The 27888-nt window shown below is 54.8% G+C and overlaps 1 protein-coding gene across 7 annotated transcripts; it reads right to left on the reverse strand.

Annotated features, from left to right (window-relative positions):
- Positions 1 to 238: 238 nt before the first annotated feature.
- Positions 239 to 27888, reverse strand: plekhm3 (pleckstrin homology domain containing, family M, member 3). Of its 7 annotated transcripts, none has more exons than XM_084688109.1 (10): positions 27852 to 27886; positions 26842 to 27013; positions 26299 to 26375; positions 25461 to 26077; positions 21039 to 22070; positions 13294 to 13439; positions 12870 to 13063; positions 9129 to 9192; positions 2356 to 2513; positions 239 to 1304 (listed from the first exon to the last, which is right to left on the reverse strand). In XM_084688109.1, exons 4-10 carry the CDS (start codon positions 25948 to 25950, stop codon positions 1145 to 1147), a joined length of 2244 nt encoding a protein of 747 aa, XP_084544235.1. In that variant the 5' UTR covers positions 25951 to 26077; positions 26299 to 26375; positions 26842 to 27013; positions 27852 to 27886; the 3' UTR covers positions 239 to 1144. The 7 variants fall into 7 exon arrangements, with proteins under 7 accessions (XP_084544235.1, XP_084544234.1, XP_084544236.1 ...); XM_084688108.1 differs by having other exon boundaries at positions 26599 to 27013; XM_084688110.1 differs by lacking the exon at positions 26842 to 27013 and adding an exon at positions 27038 to 27093 and having other exon boundaries at positions 27852 to 27882.

Below are 27888 nucleotides of genomic sequence, written 5' to 3' on the forward strand. Positions count from 1 at the left end.
TAAATTATTCAAACCAATCTTCCATCAATGTACTGGTAATCCCATTCAGTGGCTTAGCATCCTTTAACATGCATAATAGTGCAAAAACATTGGAGGGGAATGGTGCAAACAAAGAAGGAGGAGACCGAGGAGGAGAGAGGAAGAGGAGGAGGAGGGGGAGGAGGGAGAAAAGGAAGGAGAGAGGAAGAGGGGGATGGAGAGAGGGGGAGAGGGAAGGAGAGAGGGAGGGAGGGAGGGAGGGAGGGAGGGAGAGAAGGAGGGAGGGAGGAGGGGTAGAAAGAGGGAGAGAGGGAGGGAGGAGAGGGATGGAGAGAGGGAGGGAGGAGGGGGAGAAGGAGGGAGAGAGGGAGGGAGGTGGGGGAGAAGGAGGGAGGAGGGGGAGAGGGAAGGAGAGAAGGAGGGAGGAGGGAGAGAGGGACGGGAGCTCTAAGACGTTTAAATCAGCATCCAGTGCTAATCAAACGCAACCCCATCCACAGGACCCAGCTGCTGGACCCAGCGGAGAACATGGGCAGACAGACAGGCAGACAGACAGACAGGAGGGCTAGCCAGGGTGGTCTGGGGGGGCTAGAGGTCATATCTAGGTCACACGGGTCCTGGAGATGAAGACAGATGATGACATCATACAGTCTCTGGTGCCAGCTGTTGCTCTCCACTCACAACCATCTGCTGGGTTGTCTGGGCCGGTCATGCCCTCAGGTGTGTGTGTGTCTAGTCGGCTGGCAGAACATACAGCTGCAAAGTCATTCTGGCGGGTCAAGGCCTTATTTCCCTTAGAGTGTGTATATATATATATATAGTAGTAGAAGTAGTAGACCCTCTATAGATGAAAGCCCAGGTTAAACAGGGAGAAAAGTTGAGGTTCTTCAGTAGAAGGTTTGTGTTACTCTCTCCACACCTGAGAGAGCGGGGGAGGGTCAGGTGCTTCCTCACACCAGGTGTGTCACACACGCTCCTGGCCCCGCGGGTCGTCATCAGCGTGTGCGGCCCAGGGACCCTCCACACGCACACTCTTCATTTGACTTTGGAAATAGCCGCCCCGGTGGAGACGGGATGTGTGAGAGTGTGTGTGTGTGTGCGCACGCGTCTCAGAGCGTGTATATGTGTGTGTGTGTGTGTGTGTGGGGGGAGGGAGCGGGGGAGATCAGGTGTCCTGGTAGGGCAGCTCGAAGCAGCCGGGGGTGTGGTCGTCAGAGCTCCAGAAGGAGGAGGGTCTCTTGTGGAGCTCCCTGCGGACGCAGCGGGGACACGGCTGGGCGCGCTGGCGACACTCGGTGTGGAACACGGCTCCGCAGCCCTCACACCTGGACACACACACACACACACACAAGAAACCCTCTGAGGAGTGTGCACTCCAGCCCTGTGTGGGGACCTCTCTACTGTGTGAGCTGGGACACTGCTGCTTGCCTAGCCCAGGCCAGACCTAGTAGCTGACCTAAATCTCTGGATCGGTTCCCTGAAACACCTCCTTGGATCTAATCTGGCACTCCGAGGAGATAGGAGCAGATAAGATGTCAGGGTGTAAGTTTTCGGAGAGCTGGCATAAAGCTCGTGCTTATCAGGATCAGGTGAGGACTGGTCAAAGTCTAGGCTGGGGCGGTGCTGTAGTCCCGTGATGTGCAGTGGTGACACTGCTGTCAGTTATCCTGTCCTACCCTCTCCACCTGTCATAAAGCTAGGCAGGGAGCCGTTGAGGTGCGGTTTGGCCTGTCAGTGTCATGCAGTCATGAGCAGAGACAGAGTCGTGGAGGAGGAAGGACAGATGGAGGGCTGGCGGATCATATCTAAGCACATATTAACACAGTCACTTGTGCAAACACACCCACGCTTGATGATACACACATACACACTCACCCACGTGCACGATCAGTCAGGCATGTGTGTGTGGGGTTTATTGGAGACAGACACTAATGATGATGGATCCTTCTGACCAGTCTCTATCTGCCTCCCCTCCCCCTCTACTCTCCTCTGGCGTGTGAACGAGGCCCAGGCTAGCTGTTATCAGGGGCCTGGCATGAGCTGTGGAGGGGGCAGACAGGGCAAGGCGCTAGGAGGGATTAACTGTCCCTGTCCAGCAGAGTACCAGGGTTGTCACACAACACAGACCCCTCTGCCAGTCCCATTAAGACCCCCATCCCCCTCCATCCCCCTCCTCAACCACCAGACAGGGTGGAGTTGGAGTGAGGCTCCCATGGAAAGGGTTCACCTTTCACCTTTAGCAATGGACTAACCGAAGGCGGTTCCTCTCACTCTTGCAGCTATTATCCGTTCAAACAGGGCCAGGTACACCAATCCAATTCGAGGATGTGGATTCCTGCCTGGCCGGACAAGCCCCGCGGTAGTGTCAGCACTCACCTCTTGGTGGCGCTCTCCTGGAAAGGGTAGATGACCTGGCCGTTCTGACACATCTCACAGATGAAGCCCTTCTCCCTGCACAGGCTGCAGCTGTACACGTGGGAGCTGGCAAACTTGATGACCTTGGACAGGAAGGGAGCCATCTTTCCATCGATCACCTGGAGGAGGAGAGGAGGATGACAGAAGAGATGGGAGGAAGAAGACAGGAGAGATGGGAGGAAGAAGACAGGAGAGATGGGAGGAAGAAGACAGGAGAGATGGGAGGAGGAGAGGAGGAAGACAGGAGAGATGGGAGGAGGAGAGGAGGAAGACAGGAGAGATGGGAGGAGGAGAGGAGGAAGACAGGAGAGATGGGAGGAGGAGAGGAGGAAGACAGGAGAGATGGGAGGAGGAGAGGAGGAAGACAGGAGAGATGGGAGGAGGAGAGGAGGAAGACAGGAGAGATGGGAGGAGGAGAGGAGGAAGACAGGAGAGATGGGAGGAGGAGAGGAGGAAGACAGGAGAGATGGGGATGGGAGGAGGAAGACAGGAGAGATGGGAGGAGGAGAGGAGGAAGACAGGAGAGATGGGAGGAGGAGAGGAGGAAGACAGGAGAGATGGGAGGAGGAGAGGAGGAAGACAGGAGAGATGGGAGGAGGAGAGGAGGAAGACAGGAGAGATGGGAGGAGGAGAGGAGGAAGACAGGAGAGATGGGAGGAGGAGAGTAGGAAGACAGGAGAGATGGGAGGAGGAGAGGAGGAAGACAGGAGAGATGGGAGGAGGAGAGGAGGAAGACAGGAGAGATGGGAGGAGGAGAGGAGGAAGACAGGAGAGATGGGAGGAGGAGAGGAGGAAGACAGGAGAGATGGGAGGAGGAGAGGAGGAAGACAGGAGAGATGGGAGGAGGAGAGGAGGAAGACAGGAGAGATGGGAGGAGGAGAGGAGGAAGACAGGAGAGATGGGAGGAGGAGAGGAGGAAGACAGGAGAGATGGGAGGAGGAGAGGAGGAAGACAGGAGAGATGGGAGGAGGAGAGGAGGAAGACAGGAGAGATGGGAGGAGGAGAGGAGGAAGACAGGAGAGATGGGAGGAGGAGAGGAGGAAGACAGGAGAGATGGGAGGAGGAGAGGAGGAAGACAGGAGAGATGGGAGGAGGAGAGGAGGAAGACAGGAGAGATGGGAGGAGGAGAGGAGGAAGACAGGAGAGATGGGAGGAGGAGAGGAGGAAGACAGGAGAGATGGGAGGAGGAGAGGAGGAAGACAGGAGAGATGGGAGGAGGAGAGGAGGAAGACAGGAGAGATGGGAGGAGGAGAGGAGGAAGACAGGAGAGATGGGAGGAGGAGAGGAGGAAGACAGGAGAGATGGGAGGAGGAGAGGAGGAAGACAGGAGAGATGGGAGGAGGAGAGGAGGAAGACAGGAGAGATGGGAGGAGGAGAGGAGGAAGACAGGAGAGATGGGAGGAGGAGAGGAGGAAGACAGGAGAGATGGGAGGAGGAGAGGAGGAAGACAGGAGAGATGGGAGGAGGAGAGGAGGAAGACAGGAGAGATGGGAGGAGGAGAGGAGGAAGACAGGAGAGATGGGAGGAGGAGAGGAGGAAGACAGGAGAGATGGGGATGGGAGGAGGAAGACAGGAGAGATGGGAGGAGGAGAGGAGGAAGACAGGAGAGATGGGAGGAGGAGAGGAGGAAGACAGGAGAGATGGGAGGAGGAGAGGAGGAAGACAGGAGAGATGGGAGGAGGAGAGGAGGAAGACAGGAGAGATGGGAGGAGGAGAGGAGGAAGACAGGAGAGATGGGAGGAGGAGAGGAGGAAGACAGGAGAGATGGGAGGAGGAGAGGAGGAAGACAGGAGAGATGGGAGGAGGAGAGGAGGAAGACAGGAGAGATGGGAGGAGGAGAGGAGGAAGACAGGAGAGATGGGAGGAGGAGAGGAGGAAGACAGGAGAGATGGGAGGAGGAGAGGAGGAAGACAGGAGAGATGGGAGGAGGAGAGGAGGAAGACAGGAGAGATGGGAGGAGGAGAGGAGGAAGACAGGAGAGATGGGAGGAGGAGAGGAGGAAGACAGGAGAGATGGGAGGAGGAGAGGAGGAAGACAGGAGAGATGGGAGGAGGAGAGGAGGAAGACAGGAGAGATGGGAGGAGGAGAGGAGGAAGACAGGAGAGATGGGAGGAGGAGAGGAGGAAGACAGGAGAGATGGGAGGAGGAGAGGAGGAAGACAGGAGAGATGGGAGGAGGAGAGGAGGAAGACAGGAGAGATGGGAGGAGGAGAGGAGGAAGACAGGAGAGATGGGAGGAGGAGAGGAGGAAGACAGGAGAGATGGGAGGAGGAGAGGAGGAAGACAGGAGAGATGGGAGGAGGAGAGGAGGAAGACAGGAGAGATGGGAGGAGGAGAGGAGGAAGACAGGAGAGATGGGAGGAGGAGAGGAGGAAGACAGGAGAGATGGGAGGAGGAGAGGAGGAAGACAGGAGAGATGGGAGGAGGAGAGGAGGAAGACAGGAGAGATGGGAGGAGGAGAGGAGGAAGACAGGAGAGATGGGAGGAGGAGAGGAGGAAGACAGGAGAGATGGGGATGGGAGGAGGAAGACAGGAGAGATGGGAGGAGGAGAGGAGGAAGACAGGAGAGATGGGAGGAGGAGAGGAGGAAGACAGGAGAGATGGGAGGAGGAGAGGAGGAAGACAGGAGAGATGGGAGGAGGAGAGGAGGAAGACAGGAGAGATGGGAGGAGGAGAGGAGGAAGACAGGAGAGATGGGAGGAGGAGAGGAGGAAGACAGGAGAGATGGGGATGGGAGGAGGAAGACAGGAGAGATGGGAGGAGGAGAGGAGGAAGACAGGAGAGATGGGAGGAGGAGAGGAGGAAGACAGGAGAGATGGGGATGGGAGGAGGAAGACAGGAGAGATGGGGATGGGAGGAGGAGAGGAAGATACATTTTGGTAAGCAAAATACACACATCTTATTGCATTTTTCAGGATTGTCCTGGATTTGACAATTAGGAGCAGTGCGTGGTTGGAATGCCATGGGATGTAGCGCAAAACGTTAAACTGTTGGTAAAGGGGAGGGCAGAGAGTTCTTCTCCTCGCCTCTCGGTGAGACGCTGCTAAGGTGGGGGACTGCCAGGGAAGAGAGTTCACATCAGGAATTCACATCAAACCTAATGACCGATCGCTGAGAAAAGACTGGAGAGGCTGAGGGGGTGGAGGAGAGAGGGAGGGTCATTTCTGCAGGGTCCGTTTGCAAAAAAATAATATGTGAATGCCATTTACTGGCCCTGCGTAGTTCGACATGGGTAGAGCCTTTGAAAGGGGCTTGTTGGAGAAGGTGCTTTGTGGGCTGGTGAATGGGCCGGGGAAGGGGCCCAGACCTCCAGAGCACACTCACCCCAGGGGCAGGCACAAGTGGCTACACCTGGCAGCACCATGGCCCACCAATTAAAGAGCCCGCCAGCATTCTTCAGCCTGGACAAGGAGGGCCCGCAGAAAAGAGGGGAAGACAGAGGCAAGGAATGGCTGAAGGAGGAAAGGGGGGGGGGGGGGGAGGGAAGGAAGGGAGAGAGAATAGAGGACCACCCCTGCCCCTATAGTGCACACACACACGAGCATGTGCCCGTCTTCAAACACACACACACACACGCAGGGAGGATGATTGGACGGGGAGATTTCAGACCACCTCGCAGTGTAGGCCATCTCCTATCGTAAATGCCATCATCTATAATGGCTGGACCAGAGGGCACAGCAAACCTAGTTATACTGAGAGAGAGAAACAGTTCCCCGGGTACTCCCACAGAAGGCTGCCAGAGAGGGCGACCAGGCCTGAGAGCCGAGGTGAGCACACAGAGAACACTGGAGCTATCCATCACCCTCACACCCGCTCCCCCCCCCCTCCCCCTCTGTGTTCTCCACCCCTCCCACAGCATCATAAGGAGCCATCCATCACTCAGACCTCCCCATCACCCTTCCTCTCCTTTTCTTAATTTGGCCTCAATCTCCTCAGATCCCTCCTTCACAGCCCCCCCCCCGCACCCCCCCTATAGCCCAATGTTACTCCTCCGCTTTCTCTTTCTTATTTTCCCTCTTAATTTCTCCCTCCGTACCGTCTCTCTGTCTCTCTCTCGGTCTCTCTCTCTCGGTCTAGCCCGGTACTTCCACGGCCCGCAGGCAGCCTGTCCCCACACCGGGCCACACCAGATGATGTATGTGGCCCCTGATCGATGGTGACATGGGGAGTAATTAAGAGGCTCGATAATGTAACTGGGCAGAATGAGACAACTGGCAACAGGCTCTAGGTGGCTGACTGATGCTCTGGAAGGAAGGAAGGTAGTGGTGGGGGGGGGGGGGGGGGGGGGGCTGGGAGATGTGAGGAAAAAATCGAGAGATGTGTTGAAGCAAGCCAAGAAATGTAATGAAATAAAGGACAGAGGGGAGATTGAGGAGGGGATATTTGGGAGAGAGAGGGGGACTAAGACAACAAAGGGAAGGCAGGGTGTGAGGGAGAGTCCGTCTGCAGACCAGGTGGACCTGTGACTCCCCCTCCGTTGGTCCGAGGTGGACAGGGGGGTGGTGGGGGGGTGGGGAGTTTCATTCAAGAACAGCAGCTGGCTTTGCGGTGTCATTGTGGCCGTTTTCTGGAAGAAAACCTCCATCCCCCTCTTTCTCCCTGTCTCCCCTTCCCCCCACTCCCCCACCTACTCCCAACCCGCTACTTTCCAAAAGCCCCCCTCCGCCAGTTTCCTTCCAGAAAACACTTCCCTAAAAGCTCCCATTTTCTCTCTCCATTCAGCCCTTAGCCCAAAACGCTTCCCCTCCTTAAAAAAAAAAAAAAAAACCCACTGTCTCCCAATCCCACCATGACTCCTCCTCCTCCTCCCCCCCCCCCTCTTCAGTGCCCTGTGTGGGGGGCTTTGTGGTCCCGGGCTCCTAATCCTCTAAAAGCTGTGTGTTAGCAGCCGCTGCAGTGGGCCTCCACTCAGTGTCCGGCTGCAGGCTGAGCTCTATTAGGGCCCTCAGAGAGCCTGCAGGATCGCACCCTGAAAGACAGGCTCAACTCTGTTTGGATAACACCCTCCCTGACACACACTCGCCAAACAGGATTACCACCACACTCCGCTGGGCACTCGCCCTCGGGTCGTGTGTACCGTATGTGTGTGTGTGTGTGTGAGAGAGTGTCTATGTGTGGCAGCCCAGAGGTAAGTGTGATTATGATGGACTCTAATAAATGTGTGATCATGTGTGCCTTTGACTTCGGAATAATCCATTTATAACCCCCCCCCCCCCACCACCCCCCTCGAAGTAGAACAAATCCTCATCTTCATAAAAGGGCTATGAAACCGAGGAGCCTGGGAATTCCTGGCCGTGCGAGAGCATCCCTCGCGTGCGTGCGTGTATGCATCCCCGGCCGTCGCTGTGGGAACCATCCCCTCCGGCACGTATGCGAGTGTCACACGGGAGCACGCTCAATGCTCCTTTTTTTGTCCCCGCCCCTCCACTTGTTTGCAGCTCGATGGCAACACTATCACTCAGGTACCCGGCTACACGCCATCCAATCAGCCCCCTCCCACGGCCCCTGGCCACGCCACAGCCCTTTGTAGGGCACACGGGCAGAGCCAGTGGAAGGCCTGAAAACAGACCGTGCTCCAACCCCAAGACCTGATGCTGGGCTGGGGGCCTGGCTGGCTGATCTCTTGCCGACTGATGAAAGGCCCTCCGCCATACAGGAGGAACGGGAATATGGGAAAGCCCAATTAAGCGCCCGCGAAGGGGCGAGTGAAACAGAACGAAGGGGAGAGAAAGAAAGTGTGATCATGTGGGCAAACTTGGTGTTAATTGAATCCGTCTGGTTTGGAAAGCGAGACTGCTGGCTCCTCATTCAGTCGGGACTAGCCGGGGTGGGTCAGCTGCCTGAGCGGAGGGTTAGGACTAGAGGCGGTGTCTTCCCCATCTGTGATCGACATGGACGTCCCCCCACAGAGGTTTGGAAGTAGCCCACTAGAGGATGTGATGAGTGACACACACACAGAGAGAGAGAGGAGAGAGGGAGAGAGAGGAGAGAGGGAGAGAGAGAGAGAGAGAGAGAGAGAGAGAGAGAGAGAGCGAGTGAGCGTGTCTGTGTGTGTGTCAGGCCAGGGGATGTCGGGAAGAATGGGGGACTGTCAAGCTTTGTTTTTCTGCCTGTTGATTCTGAATGTGTGCAATTAGTGAGGCGGCCAGGGCAGAGACAGAGAGAGAGAGAGAGAGAGAGAGAGAGAGAGAGAGAGAGAGAGAGGGGGGCTTCAGTCTCTCACAGTGTGAGAGGAGAGGACTAGCCCGACCCTGTGCTGCTGAGAGACGGGGCCGGGGGAAGGAGGAGTGAAAGAGGGAGGGAGCTAAAGATGGATATTCCAAAATGTAACCTCCATTCAGTCATTCATAACCCCTCGACCCCATTCACAGCCCCCTACGTGGGCTGGATGTAGCTGGAATGAGAAGGGGCAGGCTTTTCAGCGTTACCCGGTTCCTGGAAAGGGAGAGCATATCCAGGCACTTACTGCATAGTACAGTTGTCCACAAACACACACGCGCACACACACAGCCCCTTCTCCCAGGGCCCCACAGTGTTAGAGAGTTGAGGTGTGGGAGACACAGCACCTCTTCACACTGGCAGCTGTTTGAACTCCACAGGCCTGTCTGATTGACAGCAGGGGGAGAGGAAACATGTACACACATACATACACACACACACACATACATACACACACACTTTAAAGGCATCTTGCAGCTGAGTATGTGCTACTTGATGTGTGTGTGTGTGCCTTACCTGTTGCAGGTCAGCCAGTGAGTACAGGTGAATGTGCTGGAGCAGGTATTCTCTGGGGAAGATCCTGCACAGGCAAACAGATGACAACAGGGAGTCATCAATCTCGTGGGTCAGAAAAAGATAACGTGATCGCAATGATACACATGGAAGTGTTGCATCTCTCCTTCAGTGGTCTGAGGCTGATCCAGGGAATAAAGCTCGGCCAGATTCCACGAGACCCATAAGCGTGCTCCTGTTTCCTGCTGAGGTGCACCTAGAGGAGGAAGAACCACCACGCACACAGGCCTGCCACACTGACCCTTGTGTAACCATGACAACAAAGGGCCTAGAAATTGCCCTGGAAATGGGGGTTAATTTATAGTCGAGTGAAGCATGCTGGGGCCTGTTTAAGAGGTGAAGAGCAGCAGCTATCCTCGCCCCCCCCCCCCCCCCCCCCCCCCCCCCCCCCCACGTTCGCTGTTACCAGCCTCTCCACTCCACACACGCGCACACAGACCTAAGACACGCAAACGCACTCTCGCTCACCCACGCTTGGCTAAATTACAACCCGGGGATCTATAGACCCCGGAGAGTGACAGTAGCGAGAGAGGGGAGAGGAGAGAAGAGGGGAGAGGGTTAAAGATGGAGTTGGAGAGCAATTTAAGTACACTCTACAATAATAACTCACATCAACACACACACACACACATGTACAACCCTCACTCCTAAGTCAGAGGAGACATTAGCCCATAACAACCACATGCTAGTCTCTGTCCATTAGGACACTTTGAAACGCGCACGGTCTGTATGTAGGCACGCATGAAAGCACGAATGTGCAACAGCATTAAAGAAAGCATTAGGATATGTGTGTGGGTATGGAACCATTCACCAGGCAGGAGCTGCGGTCATTGTGAGTGAGTGGGATGGCTGGGTTATGGGAGTGAGTTGGATGGCTGGGCTCCAGTCGAACTCCATTCACAGACCAGGCCCGAGCCTCATTAGCCTCTGTGTTCTTTAAGCCACTAATCTGACTGATACACACACACACACAAGCCGGGTGGGCGGGCTGTTTGTTTAGCTGAAGAGGAATTCTCTTTTCTCATGTTTATAGGCTTTTCTGGTCATTAGAGACACCGAGGTGGAGGGCGTTTCTCTCGTTGACCTACTATGGTCACCTCCCCTGCTACAGCACAGTCACAGCAGGTCTTACAGGAAAAGAGAATACCCTTTATCAGACCTGACTAACTACATAACCGCAGATAAAGCCTAAGAAACACATTCTGGGTGGAGGTAGAAAAAAACAAACCCTAAGCCCGCTGATACAGTATCTGCAGCAAGATTTCAAGGTGTTAAATCTAGGAACTGATACCAGTGGTATAGAGGGGGTAGACTGGGGCCAAAGTTTGCTTTTGTGTATGTGTGTACAGGGGGACACCACTCAAGCGAGTCTCCGCTGTCTCCAGGCTGAATCCCCCCCTGAGCTCTGGGTGAGTGTGTGCCAGCATGAAAGGACTGTCTCTCTCTCGACGACCCGTCTCCCTGCATGTCTGAGACGGCCTGTCGCTCTGACGGCCTGTCGCTCTGACTGCATGTTGTCCTGCATGTGTCTGCACCGGTATCCGCTCGAGCGTGAGAGGACTTCCTCTCTCTCTGACTGCCTGTCTCTCTGACTGCCTGTCTCACTGACTGCCTGTCTCACTGACTGCCTGTCTCTCTGACTGCCTGTCTCTCTGAGTGCCTGTCTCTCTGACTGCCTGTCTCACTGACTGTCTGTCTCACTGACTGCCTGTCTCTCTGACTGCCTGTCTCTCTGACTGCCTGTCTCACTGACTGCCTGTCTCACTGACTGCCTGTCTCACTGACTGCCTGTCTCACTGACTGCCTGTCTCTCTGACTGCCTGTCTCTCTGACTTCCTGTCTCTCTGACTGCCTGTCTCACTGTGTTGGTGGGAGCCCATAGATACAGGCCTGGCTGACAAACAGAGCAGCTAGGAGACCTTATCAGTGGTGAATAACAACCCAAGCCCACATCACATGTAAAACATGCCCATCACACACACACATATTTCCGTTGCACTCTCTCCTCACACACACACACACACACACACACACACACACACACACGGGCAGAAACCTAACGGCTGTGTTGATTGTTGCTGTTGGTATCAGCGCTAGGTCTCACCACACCCAGGACTGGGAGCTCTGGCCAGGGCGCATGCAATGTGGCCTGATAAGTATTATTGCGTGATGACTCCGGGCTTCACTGGTGTGGGAACGGGGAGATGAACCCTCCTGCAGAGGGCTGTGAACTCAGTGTGAAGTCAGCCCCACCAACCACTGAGGGAAAGCATCTGTGTTCCTTGCCTGAGTCTATGCGTGTGTGTGTGTGTACATCCTGCACTGTAGTGAGTGAGCTTGAGCGCGCACACCCACACACACATGTGGTACAGTTTGGTGGTGTTTGTGTGTGTGTGTGTGTCGGGTACTGCTGGGGTTCAGACATGGGTGTTAGATCACAGTGGTGGGTGTGGGCTGTGACAGCTCTCTCTCCTCTCTCACAACCCCACTGTAAACACACTCCAGTATACCTCCACCCCTCCAGGCTGGTCTGGGACCAGACATTCCAGTCAGACCCAGTGGTGGGCATAGCTCTGGACAGAGCCCGGAGCTGCAACGCTCCGCTCCCGGACGCCCAGTGCAGGGCCTGATCAGAGGCCAGAGGAGGTGAGGGATGGCTGGGGGAAGGTTTTAGCGCCACCGGCCTCATTAATCCTGCCGTGTTTGGAAGTGCGGGGCATTAGCCGCCGCGCGCTAATGGTGTGCTGGTAAACACTGGCCCCGGTGATGCTCCTCATGCTCCGGGGTCGCCGTCCGCTACCGTAAACACACCACCGACAGATCCAGCCCAGCCCCCCCCCTCCCCCCGGCTCATCCACTGGCTCTGGGCAGGGCATGGCCTGGGTCTGGACAGCTGGATCCTCTCTGTGGGACCTGGGGGGGGGGGGGGGGGGGGGGGGGGCACGTTAGAAAAATAGGGACGGGGTGGGCACCACCACACCAAGGCCCCCAGCAGTCAGACGCACGCCCGCCTCACGGAGCAGAGCCAGGGAGGGAGAGCTTCCCGCGCAGGGCGCAGCTCGCCAGCCGCTCTGGGGGAGCTGAAGGGCGCCGGCAGGGTCCGTGCGCCGGTCCGCCGGCAGGGAGGGTGTGAGACTGGGTGTGTGAGGAGGGGGAGGGGCTCAGACAAGAGGAGCCCCAGGCAGAGCAGGGGGCATTCATCAGCCCCCAGACATGCCTTTTAGTGAATACTTCCCCTCATATAAACACATGAGACCCCCCCCCCCCCCCCCACACACACACACTACCCACCCATCTTACATAGCTCAGACAGAAAGAGCACATAAGACAGGCCTTCACACACACACACACACACACACACACGCGCGCGCGCACGGAATCAACAGTGGAGCTTTCAACAGACAACCTAAATTCCACCGTGCTGTACAGTGTTCCACCTGCTCTGTGATCCCCATCCCTCCCTGGACTCTTATCCTCATCCTCCATGTCTCTGTCTGAGGGGGGGGGGGGGGGAGGAGCTGTCTCTCTCGGATCATGTCAGATCAATGTCATATAATTTCCCCCTTCGTCTGCCATCGTTCACACCCCGGGGGGGAGTGAACGAAGGGACACTCTTTCTACGCTGAGTGCTGTGCGTGTGGGGGGGGGCACACGCGTGCGTGTGTGTGACGGCGTGCTGCCGACCTGCGGCGCAGGTCCTCGGCGACGGCGGCGCGGCAGCTGAACAGGTAGGCCCGCAGGGACTGGAGCTGCTGGCGGAGCCGGAGCACGGCGGCCAGGCCCGGGCTGTGCTCGTACAGGCACGCGTTCAGCTGCCGCACGTCCAGCAGGGGCTCCTCGTACACAAACTCCAGGAACTCCTTCGCTTGCTTCGACACCTGGGAGGGGGGAAGGGGGGGGGAGGGAGGAAGGAGGGGAGGAAGGAAGAGGGGAAGGGGGGGAGGGTGTTGTTGAGGGAGTGTATTTGTGTAAGTCTGCATTTTCCCTGTGCACTGGGTATGTGTGTGTGTGTGTGTGTGTGTGTGTGTGTGTGTCTGTGTGTGTACGCGCGTATCAGTGTTTCCATGTGTTCCTGTGTGAGAGACTGTGTGTGTGAGGGTGTGTGTACCTTGTGTCTGCTGGTGTCCCAGTTGTGCAGCAGGCGGGCAGGGATGAGGAAGAGGTTGTCCTGGTGGCAGCTTTGACAGTAGTACCAGCCACTGTAGCAGCACACCTTGGCCTTGCCCCGAGACAAGCCCACTGGGCGCTGGCAACCTGGGAGGGGAACATGGATCTGGTTCACTTGTGCACAGGGGGAAGCCGGTCTCACTGGATGTGTGTGTGTGTGTCCCAGAGTGCAGGTTACCCAACTGAGCTCAAAGGTGAACGACACAAACACTACAGACAGATTGGTCCACTGAGGTCACTGACACAAGGAGTGTTGACCTCAGGTGAGCAGGGTCAGAGGACGAGGGGGGAGGGTGGTGGGGTGTAGGGTCAGCTTAATGTTTAAGGGGTTTAGGGTTCTGTGTCTGGGTCCCTTAACTCAGTGTTAATGTATGACCGTTTATAGACCCCCCCCTTTAAATACCTTAGGATCCAGCCAACCAAGAAGACCAACATCCTCAGTTACGAGCCCCGGTTTCATATCTTGACTTCAAAAGGAGCATTGCTGATTTGAATTGAAAAGGATAAAACAACCACTTTGAGTCACCACAAAGTTTGGAGTGGGACACTGAATGAGATTGCGTCAGAACCCGGCGTATTGTGCGCAGATCGCCTCACATCAGCAAGTCTGAAGTGAAGATCACAAGGTATTCCTTCTTCCTGCCCGTACAGTAGTCACAACAGAGCACACTTCAATGGCTGCCTGGGGAATAAACAGTGGAGAGGTGGACTCTCGGGCTCCATTCATCCCCTCGGCGCTGCACTCCTGTGCTTTGTCTCTCTTTCCCTTTCTAGTTCCTGCTCTCCCCCAAAACACCCGGGCCGTCGGGCGACGGGCCCAGCGATCGGGAACCCAAACAGGTGAACCGCGGCAGGTGTCCCTTATCCCCGCAATCTGGGGGGGGAGTCTGGGCTGGGGACGGCACAGCCGGAAAAAAGAAGGGAATGAAAGGAGAGGAAAGAGAAGGAAGTGTGTGTGTGGGGGGGGGGCAGACTTGCAGGCTGCCGTCAGTGGAGCGTGGCGTACGTACTCAACAGACGCATGAGTGAACGTGCGAGAGGAAAACAGAAAGAGAGGGAGGGAGGCATGAGAGAGAGAGAGAGAGAGAGAGAGAGAGAGAGAGAGAGAGAGAGAGGATTAGAGAAAGACAGACATTTGAAGATGGAGAGTTTGAGGATAGATGCTTGAAGACAGAGGGCAGGAGACGGAGCGAGCGTCTCCAGGGCTGGAGGCCAGCGTGGCACCAGAGGAGCCCCCTTATCAGAGCCTGGGATCTGGGAGAGCCACGCAAGCATGCTACCAGCAGACCACCGGGGCCTGGCTCTGTCTGACTGGTCCTGGCAGTTGTTATGTAGTTGGAGTCGAGGAGGAGGAGGGGGTAGGAAGGGAGGGAGGGGAGGTGGGTGACAAACATAGACTCAAGGCACCGTTCCAGAAACACGGTGAAAGCACTGTGGCCGCCTGACGTGAACAAAACCAAAGTGACAGCACATTTAAGTGTCAGTGTGCAGATGGGGGTTACGAATGTACAACTGTTACCAGGTAGAGAATGGCTGGCGAACATGTGTCATCAATGAGTTTACGTCAGATATAAATATGGCCAAATATAGCCTTGGTCAGGATGTTTCCATTTAGTGGTTACCTACAAAATCCCCATAATGCCTCGTTGGAGCTCCTCTTGACCTGCTTGACTGATTGGAACCTCCTATGCCATCCAAGACACCATGTTGCTAATAGGAGTCAGTTATAGATCACTAAGCAGGGATGGCTGTATTTCTGTTTCCATGGGAGGGAAGAGAGGGCAGAGAGAAAGAGAGTGAAGAGAGAAAGAAAGGCTACCCTTCTGGGCCCTCCAAGCCCAGATCCTCAGGTCCAGTTCCTAAACACAGTGGTCGGACCAGCTGAGGTTAGCGACCAGCACCAGGCCAACTGGGTCTAATGTAAACTTGAGGTTTGTGTGGGGCAGGGACGCCCGGCTATAAAAAGGTGCCGTTCCCCCATCTTCCTCTCCTCCCCTCCCTCCATCAGGCCTCTTTCCTTTCTGTCTTTCCTTTCTCTCCTTCCATCTCTCTCTCTCTCTCTCTCTCTCTCTCTCTCTCTCTCTCTCTCTCTCTCTCTCTCTCTCTCTCTCTCTCTCTCTCTCTCTCTCTCTCTCTCTCTCTCTCTCTCTCTCTCTCTCTCTCTCTCTCTCTCTCTCTCTCTCTCTCTCTCTCTCTCTCTCTCTCTCTCTCTCTCTCTCTCTCTCTCTCTCTCTCTCTCTCTCTCTCTCTCTCTCTCTCTCTCTCTCTCTCTCTCTCTCTCTCTCTCTCTCTCTCTCTCTCTCTCTCTCCTCTCTCCATTCGCTCCTGTGGTGGAGTGAACCACTGACCACGCGGTAGGGTGTCGTGTGTCCCAGCTGTCCTGTAATCAGCGTAGCAGCGCGGGGCAAACCCACACTAACCACCCCCGTTCTATAAATAACACATGGTCCACCCCCACAAAACCATGCAGGCCTCTGGCCCATCCAACCCACTCCACCACCTCACAGCCCCAGCCCCAATAGGACTGGAGTCATTTAGAGCTAGTTTAGCTCAGCTTAATTGAGGTAGAGAACCAAGCCATTTCCTGGTGGTCTGAGGCTTGTTTTGGCCTACCGTGAGCAGTCAACATAACCAGCAATATTACTATTATATTATTGCAATATGGACGCAGTGGAATAAGGTGATGTTGTTATGGCTAGTTAAGTTAACTGTTCACGGCAGGCCAGAATGATACAGCAAGCACTAGACGTTGCGTCATCAGGTCTCTCTGCGGTGCACAGCAACCGTCTATCGGCTTATCGAGCGATATAAGATTTGAGACCAAAACGCCCGGCGAAACAGACTGTTAGGGAACAGCAAATCCTTTGTGTGAGTGCGTGCTGTGCTTGGTGTATTCCTCCTGTATTTTTGGAGGGGTTTGCGTACATGCAAACGCTCGGGGTGGATTCTTCCGGAAAAGGAACATTCTCAGTGGTCTGACATGGGAGTCAAATTCCCAGAAGGGTCTCCATCCGCCGCTGGGCAGGACTCCTAGACAGTCAGGTGATTCCAGGGAGACACCCAGGGTACACCCTCTGGCTCCCACTGGGGATAGACAAAGGACACCCTCCAGCTTTGGGACTGCTGGCCTCCTGTCATGGCCGGGGGCCAGCCCTAAGTCCCGGTCAGCGTCCAGAAGCGCTGTGTCACTTCTGGGAAGGATCTGGCATGCGGCACGGCGAGGTGACCGCTGTGTCATGTGGTGGTTGCGCGCCTCGCGCGCCTGTCACCGACAGGAAGGAAACCCAGAACAACAACTCACACTGAAAACAATCACAAGCAGCATATGGTCTGCTGGACGGGGCCTTCACCAAACCACAGCGAACAACATCACACTGCACACAGAGAGGAAAGAGAGCGACAGAGAGAGAGAGAGAGAGAGAGAGAGAGAGAGAGAGAGAGAGGAAAGAGAGCGACAGAGAAACAGAGAGAGAGAGAGAGAGAGAGAGAGAGCGAGAGAGAGAGAGAGATAGAGAGAGAGAGAGAGAGAGAGAGAGAGAGAGAGAGGAAAGAGAGCGACAGAGAAACAGAGAGAGAGAGAGAGAGAGAGAGAGAGAGAGAGAGAGAGAGAGAGAGAGAGAAAGAGAGAGAGAGAGAGAGAGAGAGAGAGAGATAATTCTACATCCCTGGCAGCAAGTGGACAGGTTAAAGCTGGGACACACACACACACACACACATCATGGGAACATGCCCTGTGGAGTGGCCATACAGTGGGAAACTGTTGGGAGATCCGAGCAGGGAGTGGCACATCTCAGACTCTCCCCGCCCAGGGGCCAGCACGGAGGTTCACCCCAGATGCTCCCATGCAGCGGTACCCCAAACAGGCCTCCCTGGAGCAGGGGGAAGGGGGGGGGGGGGCGACCCCAGGTGAACTGGGATTGAAGCACAGGGTTCCTCTCCATGGTGGATTCCTAACCCACTGAGGACCCTTTTCAGCCCTTTAGTCCTCAGCCAAGCTTTCAACTGTCCCAGCACTTAGAGCCCAGCGCCTTGAAGAGAGACATGGGTTACTGTGTGTTTGTGTGTGTGTGTGTGTGAGAGACAGAATAGAGAGGGGGAGGGCATTATGACAGCAAAGACAAGAGGCCCGTCTCTGATGTGTCTCACTCATGCGAACCAAACACTCGAACGTGCGCACAGAGAGAGAAGCATGGGAGACTGTGTGGGGAGGAAGGGAGGGAGGGAGGGGGCAGCACAGCCCATCTTTTGATGTGAACACTCCTAACTTTCAGAACCCCACATCTACCAATTCCCACCCAGGCCGGATCTTTCTCAGCCCCTCTCGGTCCTTTTGCTCCAGGACGGTCCCCCTCTGCTCCCCCCCCCCCCCCCACTCAGAGACCCTGGTCCCAGGACCCTGTGAATCTGAACCAGCTGAATGACGTGGGGTCAGGACACCTGGGGAAAACGCATTCAGCATCAGAGGACTTGACAGGACAGTAGTGCGGGTGTGTTTTGGTGTGTGTGTGTTGAGGTGAGGGCGTCTCAGGCTTCAAACAGACACCGGCCACATCCTTGAAAAATAAAACTCCCTTGTTACTGCCCAGTCGAATAAATATTGCTCATTAAATTCCGTTTTCCGCTTGGTTTTTGATGTTATATCAACAATCAGTCTTTATCGGTAGGGGCGGGGCTTAACATTCACTCTACAGACTTGAAAGAAATTCAAAACAACAACGACTGCTGAGCAGGGCTACAAAGGGCTGACCCTGATGTCATCATCACTACATCCCACTGGCCTGCTTTCAGGAACACCTCTGCTTTCTGAGAAAATGCAATTTCCCACTCCAATCCCAGACACGGGCTTCATGTAACAGCTGCTACATGTTAACTTTGGCCCGCAACAGCTGATTGACGTAGTTTGGCTGCCCGGTCAGCCCCGGCGATGCTGTCTACCTCACCGCAGGTTAGCAGGCCAGTGGAACGCTGGGTCATTAGGAGGCATCAGGCCTGGAGGCAGAGCACGGCTCAGGGTTCTCCCCCAAAAGCCCCCACTAACTCTCTCACATCCCTCCTTTTCTTCCCCTCACCATCACTATGACACACTTTCTTTCTCTCCCCCCCCCCCCTCTGTCTCTCTCTCTCTCTCTCTCTCTGTCTTGCTCTCTCTCTTGCTCTCTCTCTCTCTCTCTCTCTCTCTCGCTCTCTCGCTCTCTCTCTCTCTCTCTCTCTCTTGACACAGCTTGCCTCCTTTCTCTCACGTTTTCCCTCTTGCACACTTTTAATCCCTTTCTGTTTGGCTCCCTGGCTCATTCTCCATGCCGTCCTGTCCTCACTCCCTCCTCACCCCGTGCCCTGCTAATCCCTCTGCCAGTGCCTCGGAGGCCAGGGCTATTTGTTTAGAGGAGGCCATTAAAGTCTAATACAACAAGCTGGCCCCTGACTCTCAGTCCGTGGCTAAGTGACTGGCTTGAACAAGCAGTCAAATGGAAACTGGCACCGGACCAAAGAATGAGGGGAGAGAGGGCTGGGGAGGGCGGGAAGCGAGGGGGAGGAAGATGGAGACTGACTGGTGATAGTCTGAATGTAGAGGGTGAAAGACAGACAGAAAGAGGAGAGAGGGGGATTGATAATGAGCAAGAAATGGAGGCACCAAAAAAAAAAGAAAGAAAAAAAAGAGAAGAGATAGAGACCGAGAGAGAGAATAAGAGAAATAGTTCAGGGAACACGATGAGAGCAGGGAGAGACTGAGAGTCTGAATGAGAGAAAGAATAGAAGCAACAACAAAAAAAGAGAGAAAAAAAAAAAAGGAAAGTAGAAAGGGAGGAATAGGAAGAATGAGTGAAAAGAGCTGTGCAGTAAGCCGGCTGCATCCAGCTGTTTCTCTCTTTGGGGCTGGACACGTTTTAATCACAAGCCCCTGTCCAGGCCCTCAATCAAACAATTAGCTTCCGCATTGACCATAGCATACTGCACCCCTTTCATGCTAAAAAGGGGATTTTTTTCCTTGCGCTTCATCCTGGCCAATTATTGTCAGGTGCCCGCTCTCCTTGTTCATCCGGCCTTTCAAACGGCCTGCATTAATAGGCCAGTTGTTACAAGGCAGGAGGAGGGAAAGAGGCTCATTCAAACCTTTTTAGCCAGCCGGGGTTTCACACCCAGAAAGACCAAACAAGCAGCCGACCATTTACTGAGCTGTCAAGACAGCCTGGAGGAAACCCAACCAGAGAGACTGGAGCGACACAGAGATGCCACATAGAGAAGCAGTGGGGAAAACCCGAGAAATACGATTACATCTCCCCGGTTTCAATTGTTTGTTTACAGGACACTGGAATATCCTGCGCGTCATAATTACTTTGCTAAAACAACTGTGGGTGGTATGTTACCTCTAGGGTGCATGGAGCAACAAGGCCTTTATTCCACTGTAGAAAGACTAGCAACAGTAAAAAAAAAAACACTCAAAACGGCTAACGTGACCCAGCTTCGCTGACAGGGGCAGGGCTGGTGCGTCTGGGAGACAGGGGGGGTCCACAGGGGGGGGGGTCCATGACCTGCCCCCAGGGAGAGCAGCCTGTGCTCTGGGCTCAAAGACCCAGCCAGGGGAGCAGACACCTTGATCCCTGGTCGTCCTCCGGACCCGTTTGAAGCCAGCCGCAACAAAGCTGCCACCAAAGGCAGTGTCGCTAGGCCCCATGGGTAATGCCATGGTTGAGCCATGGTTGAGCTATGCAGTTTAAATAAATAAAAACAAACAGGGGCGTGCATGAGTGTGTGTGTGTGTATCAAGTATAATTCTAGGCTATTTTAAGCCACTGCTATTCGTTGAGAACACGGTTCAAATGGTGTCCTTTGAAATAGGGCGGAAAAGGGGTGAAATCAAGGATGACGGAATGGGAGATAGAAAAGTCACTCCCCTGCCCAACCCTAAACATCTAACCACAATCCCCCCCCCCCCCTTGTCCACATCTTAGGAGAGGGGGGGACAGACCCCCCCTGTCAGCCCCCTGCGAGACGCTCCGAGGGGTCAGGGGTCAGGGTGAGCCTGAGGGCTAGTCCCTCCAGACAAACACTCACTCCACCTCAGCAGATCCACGGAGATCCACCTGGCAGATACAAGCTGCTGGTTGCACCATCTCCACGTCGTTAGCTGCTCACCACGCTGCTCTCTGACACGCCGAGCCTGCTAAACACACTCATTAACACTGATAAGCTGGTTTGCGCAAACCCTACGGGCAGGTCCGGGCCAATCAGTCTACATCTGGGCCGCTCGGCTGTCATTCTTGGTGGAGGAATCCAAAGAGGAGGGCAAGTGTTTTAGATAATGACGGTCACCTCGTGTGTCAGGGTTGATAATGCAATGGGATGGGTCTATCTGGCAAGGAGTCAGTGGAAGATATGGCTGGATGAACCAATGTGTGGGGAGGAGTGGGACATTGTGACGGGAGTAGCTGTGCGTGTGTGTGTGTGTGTGTGTGTGTGTGTGTGTGTGTGTGCGTGTGTGTGTGTGTGTGTGTGTGTGTGTGTGTGTGTGTGTGTGTGTGTGTGTGTGTGTGTGTGTGTGTGCGTGTGTGTGTGAGACAGACAGACAGTCAGTCTGATGTCCTCTTGAGTTTATGTGCTCTGTGGGATAATGGGTAATGTGTGTGTGTGTGTGTTAATGTGTGTGTGTGGGAGTGCAGGGGGGGCGTGGGCAGGTCATTTACACACCTGCACACCTGAAGCTTTGGGTGGTGAGCCCCTTCTCCACAGCCAGGCAGGTGAGGATGCTGAGAAAGCTGGTGGTGACCGACTGGCGCTTGGCCCTCTGGGCCTCCCTCTGCCTCCTCTCCCTGGCCGGCCTGCTCCTCAGCAGCACCCCCCCGTCCTCCCCCTGGGGCCGCTGGGCCTCTACCACCCGCCGCAGGGCCTCGATCCAGTCCTGGGCCTTGGGTTGGCTTTCCGCCCGCAGATGCAGCACCTCGCTGGGGAACACCACCTGGAAGCGGGCCGAGGTGCTGGGGCCGGTGGTGGTGTCGGCGCCCTGGTCCTCGTGGCGCTGCACAGCCAGGCAGGAGGCCAGCTGGTAGCGGAGGACGGGCTCGGACACGGGGCCCCGGCCCTCGGTGGGGAAGGCCCGCAGCGAGGAGCGGCTCAGCACGAAGGTGAACGCCCGCCAGTTGTTGAGGTCGGTCAGCTGGTGGAGCAGGCCCGCCTTCAGCACGTCGGCACAGCGCTGGGTGAAAAGGGGCAGGGCGGTGGGCCGGGCCGGGGGAGGGGCCGGGGCGTGGCGCGGCGGGGGCTCCTCCCCGGGGGTCGGGCTGTCGCCGTCGAGCCGCAAGTCCAGGCCGGAGGAGGAGGAGGGGGAGGGCGACATGGGGGTGGGCGGCGCCTCGGCCGCCTTGTCGTCGGCGCGGGCGGGGGGCCGGGCGGCCAGCACCCTCTCCCAGATGAGCCGGCGCCAGTCGAGCGCCTCCCACTGGCAGGAGGCGCGCAGCTGCAGGCGGGTGCTGTTGAAGAAGAGAGCCTGGAGGACGCGGCGGTCCTGCGCCTGGGGCGGCGGCGGCGGGGCGCCCACGCTCTGGCAGTGAGACAGGGAGTAGGCGGTGCCCAGCTGCCGGTTGGCGCTGCTGTCCAGGTCGTAGAGGCGGAGCTCGCAGGGGGTCAGTTCCACGTGGCAGGCGCTCCAGCGCCCCTTGGGCCCCTCGCGGTGCTCCATCTGCCCCTGCTTCACCACGCTGCCACTGCTGCTGTCCTTGGGATCTGGAACACACGCGTACACAGGCGGGAGGGGCGTGTTAGTGACGCCGTGGCTACATTTACCCGTCTTTCATATTGTCCTGCAGTGAGACTTGCCGAGGGGCAGAGAAGGGCAGAGAGGGGCAGAGGATGATGGGATGTGAAGTGCTTGGGAGGGGGCAGTATGGATCTGCTGGCAGCCACACACTCTCCATTACTCGCTTATCATTCCATTTCATGTTCTAATCCCACCCCATGATCCATATAACTAGTTTGATTAAACACGACTGTGTCGTACGTCCTCCATAGGTCGTGGAAACTAGAAAAGACAGACTTCTCCCACCAAAGCACGACTCATTTACAGTTTCCTAGAGGTTTCTGGAGGTTGAGATATGGGCCTGAGAAGGGAAGGACTGGCACTCAAAGATGTCTGCTTCAGAGAGGCCAGCCCATGTCTTGGAGTCAGTGGTCGAGCCCCTAACTACTGGCACCTATCTGTTTCCTTCTGCTCAAACCGCTTACACAGCTTGTCTTCCAACTTCAATTAGTGTGACAGTGTCGCCACTCGAGGAGCTGTAATCTGACACGCACTTCCCCCGTCCTCACCATCTATCTAGACCCAACACGGACGCGGGCCTTTAGATATGAGCTATGATATTTTGCTTGGTGATAACAGCCCATGGGACTAAAATGAGACTCCTTCCTGTGACCTTAGCAGGAAGTGGCGGCATTGTTAGAGGGGTCGCTGTGCAAACACACGGCCCAGGAGAGAGGGCTAATCTGGGGCACGCCCTCCTCCCCCCACGGCCCTTCCTCTCTCCGGGCTGCTCCTTTCGCACACGCCCTCCTTTATCTCCCTTCCTCTACGGAGCGGTCCTTCTCCTCGCATCTCGCCTGTCCGCTTCCCGCGGCAGGCTGGCCCGGGGGGTCACGTAGGCAGGCGGTCAGAGGGACAACAACGAGGTGGGGAGACTGTGGAGTCTCGCTCCCTCGATCGAAGGGGACTGGCCCCGCCAGTCAGCGAATGAGGTAGAGGCGGCCGGGTCACATGACTCTCTTGGCAAGCCTATCAGACAACGCAGGGGCCTACCTGAGTAAGTGATTGAGTAGCTGATCACACGGCGTTGCTCTGACGGCTCAGCGTGTGCTGTGATGTGAGGACTCACTCACTGTTTGAGGTGGTAGAGGGGGGCTTCTAGTTAATGATACCCTCACAGGTTGTGAGCAGTAACACACAGTCACGCACATTGAACTCCCGACGGCTGTATACACTTAGTGACTAGGTCAATTAGGAAACCAACCTAAATACAAATGGATTTCAAAGGGTAATTTACCCCACCCCCTCATCTGTGACTAAAAGGTGGTGGTGAGTGTGTGTCCCATCAATCTTATACTAAATGCTACAAGAGAAGGCGACACTGAGTCTTCAACTTGCATACTAAAAACACCTCATCTCAGGCCACTAATGAATATGCAAATGAGCTTGAGAAGCAATTGGGATTCTGTCTCAGTTGACATGGCATTGGCAGTTGACATGCTCGAGGGAGTCTGAATCAGAATGAGCGCGCGTGCGAGAGTGAATGTCGCTCTGTTCAATTACACTTTGGCGGTGTACTGTGACCTCACGCTCCAACGGTGCTCTGAGAGTTAAACACACACACGCACACACGCTAGCAGCCAGGCCAGCAATCAAAGCTGACATTCTGTTCAAAAACCACCAACGCACAGGCCGGGAGCTCGTCCCACGGAAGACCTTTCCTCTCCTCCTCTTCCTCCCTCTCCTCATCCTGCCCTCCTTCACCTCCCTGCCCATCTCCTCCTCCTCTTCCCCCTCTCCTCATCCTGCCCTCCTTCACCTCCCTGCCCATCTCCTCCTCCTCCACCCCCTCTTCCTCCCTCTCCTCATCCTGCCCTCCTTCACCTCCCTGCCCATCTCCTCCTCCTCCACCCCCTCTTCCTCCCTCTCCTCCTCGCCCTGTAGCGGCTGGCTGTAGAGAACGTGACAGTAAGCACTGGAACAAGGACTATCCAGGCTATAATTTGAGGGACGTTTGAAGCTGGGAGAGGGAGTACCGGTCCAGTTAGCACGCTAAGCAGAGATGCCAGAACTTTCTAAATGCCAGAGAGGACAGCAAGAGCAGTCCCTCAATTCTACCAATACCCCGACACACCCAGAAGTGGAGGAGCCAATCATAACATAGCTGGTGCTATTCTGTAACTCTGGCCTTCAAAAGCACTTTGGACCCCCGCTGGTTTCTGAACACTGAGGCCTGACTCGACCTAACACAACCCAACCAACCCAATCAGGACTGCCTACCAGAAAGAACTCCATTCAGCCATTTAGGAAGATTCTATTACCCTCAGCAGTACCTGAGAGCTGAAGGTTGTTCTCTCTTTCTCTCTCTCTCTCTCTCTCTCTCTCTCTCTCTCTCTTCTTTATCTGCATTTTGCGTTCTCCGTTTCCATCCCCCTGCCTGGCTCTCTGGTTGACTGGCTGGCATGGTGCTGGAGCCAACAGATCCATCAATGTTAGGGGTTGGATCGCAGCAGAGAAGCCCTTAAATGTCACCTGGGAGGTGGGGCTGAGCTAAGCGTGGGCTGGTTACGGAGGGAGAGCCAGGGGACAGGAGGCAGTCTAGCATGCTAGTGGTTCCAATTCCCTGCTGTATCCTAGTCCTACACCCCACAATGAATCGGTGTTTAAACACTAGCGTCAGTGTGTGTTTGTTTTCGTGTCTCTGTTTTTGTGTGTGTGTGTGTGGGTGTGGGGGGGGGGGCTATGTATTGGCCACTTTTGTGTATTTACAAGACTGCAAAATATTGTGGATAGTCAAATTTCATGTCTCAAACTAAATGGATACATTGCATGACCACGATTATCCTCCATTATCTAGAAAGCATTGTCAACCATAGGCTTCATGACAGGCAGGAAGAATCATCTCCTCAGAGTGCGTCTGCTGGTAATAGAAAAGCTGCTTTTCCCACCCCTGTGTGGTCTGTGCTTCCCTGAACTCCAGGCAACTCAGAATGCCTTTTCACACATGCTAATCCTGCTAACATTAGGCCTAATTGGGCCCCTCTCTGATAGCCTCATTAGCGACAGGATTACACGCCATTATCTTCTTTGGAGAGGATCTCCTCCTCTCCTTGCCTTGTCTAAACAAACAAACCCACACTAAGCAAGGGCTGGTGCTCGTCACCAGGTAACATCTCTACATGCTCTGGTGCTGCTGATGGCTTCAGAGCGGCTGTGTCATAATAACAGCCATGTGGCGATATTGTCCTCACGGTTCCAGTTGTTCTGTATGTTTTACACCGAGTAAGTTACGCGATGAAATGAGACTAACGCAGAAAAACAGAGACAGGGAAAGAGATGATAAGAACAAAACATAAGACACAGGACGACAATCTCACCTTCTCTCTGGTCCTCCAGTGCCATGTTCTTCAGCGTGTTCTTGTCTACGGCCGGCAGGCCGTTATCAGTGTATGACGGCCTGTAGTTGATGTCGGAGCGGGAGCGGTTGTGCCCGCGCTGGAAGGCTGCATTGGAGGAGGAAGTGTTGTTGCCGTCCTTGGTGTGGGCGGCTAAGTCGTTGGTGGAGCGTGCCCGGCTCCTCTTGCCGTGCCTCAGGCCCAGCACACTGAAGGCAGAGGGCTGGTCGGACCAAGCCAGGCTCCGGGGGCCGACCTCCACCTGCTCCCTCGCCAGCAGACCCCACACCCCGCTGGAGCTGAGCTTCCCCAGGGCCGAAGAGGACACATCCTGCAGCTTGGCTTGCCTTATGCCGTGTTGTTCCTTCGCCTGGCTCTGACGACCTCCGCCCTGGCCCCCATCCAGGCAGTGGATGAAGTCCTCCGTGGCCTCCAGGGCAGGGCTGATGTCTTCCACCTCCAGCCCCTCCATGGCTCTCCCAGCCTGGGCCCCGGGTGGATGGTCTCAGGGGGCGTGGAGGAGTTCTCTGGGGGTGTGCGCCGGGAATGGAGGAGATGATCCAAGCGTCTCTGGGCCTCGCCGACGGAGCATCTGCTGTCTGAGCCCCAGAGAGAGGTAGATTGACCAGCTGGTGTTCCCCGAAGGCAAAAACTCCTTCTAGAAATCTCTTCAGTTAGGCTCTGTTAATGAAATAGCTACAGGGGCAGTGCTAATGGGGCTAAAGGCTTGAAGTTGACACACTAAATGGAGTAGCTGGCAAGAACTCTTATGGCATAGCTTTGTGTGGCAAGTTGCCCTTCACACCAGCTGATGGCTCACACTTGATCAATCTGAGACTGGAAGACTGAATCCACAAAGGGGAAGTGTTGCTGCAGTATGGAGGGTTCCTCTTATACCTAAAGTGATGTCATCAGAAGGGGACAACTTCAGGCTTCAATTTGACACAGAACAAAAGAGGAAGCAGAAAAGCAGAAGCATTTCAAGACAGAACGATAACCAGGAACTATAGCAGAAGCTAAAATATTATTGAAATAACATTCAACATTTAAGACTTAGGTTATAAGTAAGGATACTGCAAAAAAAACAGGTAGACACACAGCAGCCCAACTCAGCACCTACCCTCAGCACAGAAATATTCTCAGGCATGTACAGTACATTTCCCTCTCCCACAGTCCAGGAGTCTGGCTATGAGGCTCGTCCACTGTGTGCCTCATCGCAGATAGCAAGATGTGATGACAACAAAGACATGCATAGCCTCAGCTGTATCTGTGCCTATGAACCCACCCTTCCCTGGTGGCAACTATGATTAAGAGTTTTTTGTTTGCGATGTAGCCTCCTTATTCCCATCTTTTCCCCTCTCACCGGCTATTCCTCTCGCCTGCTCTTCCTCTCACTGGCCCATCGATTGCCCTCTCCCTTGCTCCCCAGATGGCTTAGTGTCTTGTACTGTCTTTCAGGCATTCATTATTGAGAGGGCATTACATCACTACCAGCCAATCCCTGAACAGCATACAGTCAGCACTTCCGTGTGTGTCTGTGTGTCAGAGGGCATAAAAACCTGTGCTTGTTATTCTCCATTCCATCACCCCCTGGAGATAGCCAGAGTGACACCTCCTGTACAACCATTTGACACAAATCATCAGTTTTTTTTCACCGTGACAACACTATTAGCAAAACAACAGCATTGCTCCAGGAATTATGTAAAAATAAAACTAAGCAAGTTCATGATCAGCTTGACATGTAGAACACCGACTTGACTTGAGAGAGTTTATGTTTATGAGAGAGAGAGAGAGAGAGAGAGAGAGAGAGAGAGAGAGAGAGAGAGAGAGAGAGAGAGAGAGAGAGAGAGGCATCTTTCTCAATTATGAGCGCAAACAAGACAGACATGAGAACAGACGCTGCACATCCCACCGATGACGCTGTGTTGTCCCAGCTAAAACTCCAGTGGGTGTCCTCATCACCTTTCGACAGTATGACATAAACTTGCAACTTGCTATTCAAACTGACTGACCCGGCAACTAGACAAGCGGGTAAACAATGGTTAACAACTGTTTAAGCATGGCTACATAACTACAAAATTAACGTGGGAAATACAGCAAGGTAAGTCCCCAGTAACGTTGGCTGTAAGCTAGCAAGTAGCTAACAAGCTACATGGCTAACGCGTAATAATGATAACGATAGCTAGGATAGCTACCTTGCGAGCTAAGCTAACCCCCTCCATCCTTGAACAATGTCATTTCACCCACAAGGGTAGATCGATTTCTAAGCTCAAAATGTATCAGAACTTATTTACACGTTCGCAAAATTAATTATGGGGTGTAACATGTACTCATACATGTTCTCAAAAGAATAATTAATAAATCGTGACTCACCTTCTTCTGTTTACAAATATGTCATTTATCTGGTCCG

The sequence above is a fragment of the Hypomesus nipponensis genome, chromosome 23, assembly GCF_054491055.1.
Source record: "Hypomesus nipponensis isolate SF chromosome 23, ASM5449105v1, whole genome shotgun sequence".
Lineage (NCBI taxonomy): Eukaryota > Metazoa > Chordata > Actinopteri > Osmeriformes > Osmeridae > Hypomesus > Hypomesus nipponensis.